This window comes from Octodon degus, unplaced genomic scaffold (assembly GCF_000260255.1).
Source record: "Octodon degus isolate 3935 unplaced genomic scaffold, OctDeg1.0 scaffold00029, whole genome shotgun sequence".
Classification (NCBI taxonomy): domain Eukaryota; kingdom Metazoa; phylum Chordata; class Mammalia; order Rodentia; family Octodontidae; genus Octodon; species Octodon degus.
Genome location: NW_004524605.1, coordinates 3,115,220 through 3,123,774, shown reverse-complemented (window position 1 = coordinate 3,123,774; position 8,555 = coordinate 3,115,220). Strand labels below are relative to the sequence as shown.

Sequence of the window (8,555 nt, the reverse complement as noted above, 5' to 3'; positions counted from 1 at the left end):
GCGGTTCAATCCCCCAGCACCACATGCCAGCCAGCCCCGCCCCCTGGTGGGCTGAGCTGGCCACACACACACACACACACACACACACACACAAATAAAATTAATAAAAAATAAAAATAAAAAATAAAGAACTGAGAAGTCACCACTGTGAACAACGCTCCCTCCAAGCATCAGAGAACAAAAGTCTCAGAAAACTAATGCTGTTTTGGGAAGACAACAGGGAGACTCACGACCTACCAGAGCAGAAACCTCCCCAGTATCCAGTACTTGTATAGGAAAGCCTAAACTCTAAGTGATGGACTGCTGGCAACCCAACAGGGCCAACTCTGAGAGTTAAATACTGTGGGGTGGGGGCAGTCTCTGCAGAGGTTCCCCCCAAACCTGTGGGTTTTACCATTAGGAACCCAACCACATTCTCACAGTGAAGACAGAAGAAAACACATGTTTCAGCAAAGAGGGAAGGATAGCCATGTTGAAAAAACCCAGAGCAGTCTGTTCTTAACAAAGGCCTGCCCTCAAGAGCAACTCCTTCCACAGCTTACCCAAAGGAGTTTTACCAGAAGCTAACTACCTTTTGGATGGGTAATATCCAACTCCAGTCTCCTTTTATGTCTCATCTCAGGAGATTTAAAAAAAAAAAAAAAAAAAATCAACAAAATTGTGAGGCACATGTACAGGACACAGAACAGACCAGGAGCACAAACTCACTGAGAGACAGAGACCTAACCACACACTGTATAACGCTTCCTCCTCCCACACCTGAGCGCACAGGGCCCCTGTGAAACAGGACTGTCACTGAGACAAACACAAACCCCCAGGCCTTACTCAAGATCTCAAGGGAAAGCCAAAGGCAGGAGACGTAAGGAACAAGAATACCAAGTCAGGCACATGGTACACACCTTAAATCAAGAGGCTTCAGCAGGAAGACTGAAAACAGAATTTAGTGAGGCTCTGCCTCAAAATAAACAAGAAGGGCAGGGTGCAGCACAGTGGTGGGGCGTTTGTCCAGCATGTGCCAGGCCCTGGGTTCTATCCCAAGTATGCAAAGAAAAATAATAACAAACAGGGACAGCAGAGGAATTTCACTCTCCAACACCTACAGCAAATAATAAAATGGCCTAAATCTCAGCCAAAGAAACATAAAACCTCACACTAAAGGACTATTTGTCTTGCTTTTAACTTGCATTTCTTGAATAACCAATGATGTTGAACATTTTTTCACGTGCCACTTGTATTTCTTCATCTGAGAAGTATGTGTTCATCTTAGATGCCCATTTTTTGACTGGGTCCTTGAATTCTAGGAGCCTGATTTTTTAACAAAAAAAATTACAAGGCAAACAAAAAATATGGCAAAAGTATTCAAGTGTTTCACAAACATTTTTTAAAGTGTTACTACTAATCTTTGATAATACCATATATTATAAACAATACACAGTAACTGATACTTATGACCACCCCCTATTCTAGTGGAGGTCTTGACTAATGAAATTAAGATTGCAAAAGACAAAGGCTTAAATATCAGCAAGTCACTGAAAGAGTCACTACATGAAGATATTTGTAAGAACAGTTAAAATCACCAGTTAGCTAATTTAAATGTTTCAGTAATCTGTCTGTATAAAAAATTAACAACTTTGAGAAAAGGTTTAGCTGGCTCCCGGCTTCAGGGTCTTCCGCTACATCCAACCTGAAGGAGAAGCCTGAGGTGCAGGAATGCAGAGTGGGCAGCATTGTCGCTGTCGGGGAGCAGGGCTGGGGGAGGCAGAGCCCCCCACGCAGGTCAGCCTCCGGGGCTGCCAGGCCACTTCTGCCCCTCACTCACCACACGCATCTAGGCAGCTGCTGCAGTATTCTGTGTTCACATTAGTAGGCCAATCAGAAGTATAATACAAAAATAGGATTTAAGATAATAAAAGATATAAGCCAGGCATCGCAATTCCATTACTTAAAATATTAAAGATATTGTCATCCAAATACTCTTTAAACTCAAGGCAATCTTAAAGCACCTACAGGATTTATTGTATTACACAATATCTCATATGAAGAAAAATATAAAGAACACAGTAAACATGTGACCAATCCATCTTTAAAAATATAAGACATTGGCCAGGTGAGGGTGACACACACCTGTAATCCAGCACTGGGGAGGCTGAGGCAGGACGACTGCAGTGGGTTCAAGGCCAGCCTGGACTGGGGTGGGGGGGGGGGGAAGGGAAGGGGAGAGACAGAGAGAGTGCCAGCCAACATTAAGTGTCAGAACTTTACCAACACACTTAGAAAAAGAAGAGCCACGAAAGACCCCCATGGGACACAAAACAGCCGGGAGGGAGGCCCAGCTCAGCCCCAGCACCACACGCAAGAACCAGCACGGGGTGGTGGCCTCCACATAAACATGTATGAATGCCAAAGGAACAGATTTCAGAAACAAGTTCACAGTGTACAATAGTTACACAGTGAATTCAAGGCCAGCATGGACTGAGGTGAAAAAAGCAAGCGTAGGGCTGGCCAAATAGCTCAGCAGATTAAAGCGCCTACAAGCAGGCGCAGGGGCCAGGGGTTCTATCTTCAGGCCTGCGGTGCCAGCCCCACCCCCAGGGCATGCTGTGACAGCAATTAAGACTGGGTGTGCTGGCGGCACCTGTAATCCCAGCTCTTGGGAGGCTGTAAACAGGAGAATCACTACGAGTCCAATCCAGTAGTGAGACCCTGAATACCCTGTAGACCCTTTCCAAAAAAAAAAAAAAAAAAAGGCAAGTGTATGTAATTATAATCCTAATTTAATACTTTTCTTTTTAGCACTGTTACAAAACCAAATAAAATACAAGTGCACTGTCCAGCCAGCTAGCCCGCAGGCTTAACCCACTCCCAAGGCAGGTGTCTTCAGAGATGTCCATCGGGAGCCAGCACAGAGGCCTGGGCAGAGGTAACAACAACATGGTAAAAGCACACAAGCAGGCAGCGCAGAGCAGCAGCCTGGACCGCTTGCCAGCTCCAGCTGTGGGCAAGGCCCCGGAGCCTGTTTCCACTGAAAATTAAAGAGAGCAACAGCATCTTCTCAGAGAGCTGCTGGGAGGAAAACGAGAGAGCAAGCTCAGAGGAAGGAGGGAATGCGGCCACCACCTCCTCCTCGCCAACTGCTGAGGCTGGCTCGTCCACTTTGCTCAGGTCCCCGTCCTTCTTGCCTCGTGCCTCCAGGCAAGTGGGAGGCCGACACATCTACCCAGCCACACACAATGGCCTCATGGGTCTTCACACACAGTACTTTCTCAGAACACACTGAGCTTTTCCTGGGACACTCAGGACTGCCCTGGATCACTGCCAAGTGGCCCCTGTCTATGGGAAGCAGTGGCATGGGTAGCAAGCATCCACTCCCCATCCACCAGCACTACTTCATACTTACAGGCTGAGGCTGCTCCGCAATGCAGCAGTTGAAACACAGCCAGAATTCACTCATGCTTTCAGTTCAAGATATAAATGAGCACCAGTGATGGGTCCAAGCTCACTTCTGGAAGCTTCACGAGCTACGGTCCTCAACACGAGGAATGCCCAATCCAAGGAACAATTGTTTATCACCGTCTTGGAAGTCAAACTTATATAGTCAAAGAAGTAGGTTGCTTCCTTTCTTTGTCCCTGGTTCTCCACAAGCCTTTCTAATTCAGCACAAAGGTGTAAAACTGTTGTCTTGACATAAAGCCTTCAGCAAGTAGCCTAGGAAAAAAATAGAACGTGGAAAAAAATAAGTGTATTTATCCTAAAACACATTTACTTCCTAAATCTGTAATGAAAATGAACGTTCTAGCCCAAAAGAATACACTGAAAACAAACTGATACAATGCCTGACTGCTCTTAAGTGTCAAACCTAGGGATATAACAATGAAATGTTACCCTCATGAAGCCAACTATTTTATAAATACAAAAGTATACTTTCAGGCCGGGGAGTTAGTTTAGTGGAATAAGTGCTTACCTGGCAAGCACAAGGTCCTGAGTTTGATCCCTGGTACCACCAAAACAAGCAAACCAAAAAAAAAAAAAAAGCAAGAAAAAACTATTTTTAAAAAAAGTACACTTTCACTAAGATCTTTTAAAAATTGAATAATTACAATATTTAATTATCATGTCTCTAAGTCCAAGAGGAAATACCATCACTTTTATGTTTCTTCAGCTGAATCCTTGTTCTCATAGACAGCCATCATAGTATTACCATAATATTCAACTGCAAGATTGTAATTACACGGCTCTCACTCATCAAAAATGTTAAATCATCACTTTACTTAGCCAGTGAACTTACAATTGCATGTACACAAAGCTGGGCAGGTTAAGCTGTGCTTCCTCCTGTGTCTCATACTGTTAGACAACCCCACCTTCAGTGTCCCCAAGAGAAAGTATGTCGGTCAAGGGTCTGGAGTTGAGACAAAGAGCAAACGTACTTCTCGTGCGTTTCCTTCCACCAAACTGGAGGCTCTGAGGGTGACCTCAGTCATCTACGATGCACCCTTACACGAGATAGTTCTGAGACAACAATGCTACCACGCAGGGACAGAAAGAGGAAGCCTCAGCCAGATGTGGCAGTGCATGCTGTAAGCCCAGCACCGGGAGGCCGAGGCAGGAAAACTGCTGTGGTAGACCTGCAGGTCTGAATCCAAGGCGGCATCTTAGAACCGGGAACAGATACAGATAACAGCTCTCAGCAAGGACACAGAGGGGCAACAGCACCACGATGAGCCCTGCAGGTCAGCAGAGAAGTCACAGAAATAGCCACATTTATGTCACCCACAGAAAAGGAGAGGTCAACCAAGGTAAAGGCACTAACAGAACGAGAGACAGAGACAGAAAGCCAGCTCCCCTGGAGCCTGGTCCAGGGGCAGCAGGCAGGGAGGCGGGGAGAGAAGGACCGCACCCACTTCCCCAGGCAGCAGATGGCTACTTGGTGGGCAGGCCACGCACTTTCAGGGAAGGAGCATGCGCAAAGTAGATTACCGAAAAGCAAAGCAGTAGAGCCAAGTGGAAGCAATGTGAGAACATACAAAAATTTTTAAAAGATTGTGGTACAACATCCCGTGAAAGAAAAAAGCCACCCTTGAAAAGCCCAAAGATGGCTGACTTTCATTATCCAAAGAGAGGCTAACATTTCTGCCCTAAATGATGAACTATAAATGACTTATTTATAAACTTTTGAAAGAATCCTCCTAAATATAAGCTCTGCAAGGGCCAGCCAAATAGCTCAGCAGATTAAAGTGCCAGCACGCAGGCACAGGGGCCAGGGGTTTGATCCCACCCCCAGGGCGTGCTGAGATGGCAAGTGAGACAGGTGTGGTGGCACGTGCCTATAATCCCAGCTCTTGGGCTGTAAACAGGCAGATTACTAGAGTCCAATCTAGCAGTGAGACCCTGTAGACCCTTCCCTAAAATAAAAAAATAAAAAGTAAACACTAAAAAAATATAAACTCTGCAAACTATGAATCAGTAACAGCCACATTATGGAATCATGAACACTGAGTTCCTTCCTTTTGCTTTCTCCAAAGTCAGGATTCCCACACCGGATCAGCAGGAGCAACCGTGGCCTTGGTACTCATGCAGATACAGACCTGTAGTGAAGGGGACATGTACACATGCTCAGGGTCACAGTTCTGGGCAGGATGATTACTGGACCCTGAGCCCAGAGTCTAGAGTCTAGGGAAGTCTCCTTACACCACACAGGGAATAATACATTAAGATTTAAACATACATTCAAGGAAGAGTAAAAAGAAGAAAAAATTTGCATTCTCACATAATTAAAATTCAGAACGAGGCCCAGTGTGGGGGCACACACTTGCAATCCCAGCACTGGGAGACTGGATTAAGCTGAGTTGAAGGTCAGCCTGCCAAAAAATGAGACCCTGTCTCAACTCCTACCCTATCAGAACCAGGAATGCTTATTTGAAGCAGGGAAAAACACTATTTCACCCAACGTCTAAAACCAGGAACTGACAGTCTTTCTGACCATGAACTGGGTAAGTACTGTGAAGCTGTATTAGCTCAAAAAGAACACCTTACACTTATCCCTTCTGTACAATCTTACTAGAGTATAAGAAGGTTCAATTCACACTATCATGAATGTCATGTCAGTGCTGTTCTTTTTTAAAGTAAAATTTAGTTTTTAACTGATACACCTCACAATGAAGGTAATTATGTACTGCAAAGATGTATTACTAACAACAATTAAAGAGATATACACTTAAAATTATGCATGTTAACAGTATGTCACACAATGTTTTATACGTGTATAGTGTTTGGTTTAATACACATTTTATGGTGCAAACCTCTACAAATCCTTCTTTTGAAATGTGCAGGACGCTACTCCATCTCTAGTCATGGACTGCACAACACAAGACAAGAACTCTCGCCTGAACTGCAACTTGGAACTCACTGATTAAACACTGCCCTGAAGTCCGCTTACCTCCACCCTGGGCCAAAGGACTCAGTCATTAAATCAATTTGAAGTGAGCTTTCTTCTTAACCAATTCTATAAAAACAAGGTTTTGTTTTAAATATTAATATTACACTGGGAGGTGTTGTGTTTTCCTTTTCCTTACTAGTCTTAACTAAGTGCTACTTAAAGTGGTTTTCTACTTTATAATCTATAATGAACACTTTATATTTACCAAATTCCAATTTCCTTTACTTTTGGAATAAAGCAATTTTTCAAAATGTAAACCTTACCATTCCTATGTACTACTTTAAGCATGATGTTTGTAACATCAGTTGTGGTAACACAACTCCATAATCTCAGCATTCAGAAGGATTATTATAAGTTCAAATCTGGCCCAGCCTGGTCTACGTAACTGAGTTCAAGGTCAACTTTAACAGTGAAGTGAGACCAGGAGGGGCTGGGAAGATAGCTCAGTAGAATAAGCACTTGCCTGGCAAGCCCAAGGTCCTGAGTTCAATCCCCAGTTCCACAAAAAAAAAAAAAAAAGAATTAGTTCAAGAATTATTTAAAGGTGACTGTGGCAGCATATACCTGGTATCCCAGGTACTTAGGAGACTGAGGCAGAGGGATCTCTGGGAGGCCAGTGTAAGAAACTCAGTGAGACCCTATCTCAAAATAAAACTTCAGAAAAGAACTGGAGGTGTGGCTGTGCAGTAGAGTACTTGCCTAATGTGTGTGAGGCCCTATATTCAATCTCTAGTATTGGAAAAAAAGACTACAGTATATCAATTTGTACTTTATTTCCAGTACATAAAAGGAATTGCTGAAATGTTATTTCTCAACCAAGGGGATGATTCTGAGTCTGTGAATTTTTGCTAGTAAGTACAGATCTTAACATTTTGCAAACAGCTGGGCCTGGTGACACATATCTGCAATTCCAGCACACGAGAGGCTGAGACAGGCTGCTGCAAGATCAAGGCCAGTCTGACTACATGGTAAGACCCTGTCTCAAAAAAAAAAAAAGGCAAAATCTCAAACGTGCCTTTGACTAGCTAACAACTTCTCTCTTCTTGTTTCCCTAAACAAGTCCGAGCTGCACAGTGAGACCCTGAAACAAATACATTTATAATCAATCCATCAATCAATCAATCAATCTTGGTGTTTTTTGTGTTTGGTTGGTTGTCTTGTTGGATTTTCTGAGCTAGGTTCAGGCTGGCCTTGAACTTTATGCGGTCCAGGCTGGCCTGGAACTCATGGCGATCCTCCTGCCTCAAGCCCCAGGTGCTGAGATTATAAGAATACACCAATCGCACCCAGCGTTGCTGTGGTTTTAACATGCACTGTTCTGATAACAGAATCTTTATGTTTGTTGAACATTCACCTATCTTTAGCTATGTATGTTCCAAACTTCCCTCACTTTTAAATTTAGCTGTCTTTTGAGATCTGAACTTACTGATTTTAGAACCAGCCCTTTGTCCAATACATATATCAAGAATGTTTTCCTGATCTACTTCCTAATGGTAGTTTTTTTCAATAATGTGTATTTATTTTAATGAGAAAAAAGAAAATAGCAATGAAACAGTTTCAAAACAGGTTAGTAGGCCATTTCTAATTAACACATTGTATATTACTGTGTTCATAGTAGTTATTCAGAGAGCAAGATGCACACGTGATTATCTTGTCTACACAATATTAGCACAAACTTTTATTCGCAGTGAAGTAAGAGAAAGTCATAGCTTTGGAGAAATCTAACTTTGATAAATTATATAGAACCAGTTATATCTTTTATGTGTTTTTTCAGTTCTAAAAATTTCTGCATATTACCAAAGTCACAAAAATCTAATTCTGTTATCAGAACAGTGCATGTTAAAACCACAGCAAAGCTGGGTGCGATTGGTGTATTCTTTTTTTTTTTTTTTTTTTTTAAATGAGCAGAATATATTTATTGAGAGAAAGAAAGCTCCGTCCCGAGAGAGGGACAGGAGGGGGGGCCCAAGTGGGTAGCTCCCCCCGGGAAGTTGTCTCTTGCAGGGACTTTTTATAGAGGAAAACCATGTGGTGAGGCAGGTATAAGGTGTTGAAGACATGGGAACTCACTTAGGTGGGCATGAGGTGGGACAAAGCTATGGTCAACTAATGAGATTACAAG

At 43.1% G+C, this 8,555-nt stretch overlaps 1 protein-coding gene across 2 annotated transcripts in view; it reads right to left on the bottom strand.

Annotated features, from left to right (window-relative positions):
• The window catches only part of Cdc42se2 (CDC42 small effector 2), a 90,349-nt gene that overhangs the window by 33,909 nt on the left and 47,885 nt on the right, over positions 1–8,555 (bottom strand). For both annotated transcript variants that reach the window (XM_004629323.2, XM_023713278.1), the window contains 2 exons: positions 3,962–3,991; positions 3,398–3,705 (listed from right to left, as the gene is read on the bottom strand). In XM_004629323.2, the coding sequence (XP_004629380.1) occupies positions 3,398–3,451 (54 nt within the window). In that variant the 5' untranslated portion in view covers positions 3,452–3,705; positions 3,962–3,991. The remainder of the gene's footprint in view (positions 1–3,397; positions 3,706–3,961; positions 3,992–8,555) is intronic.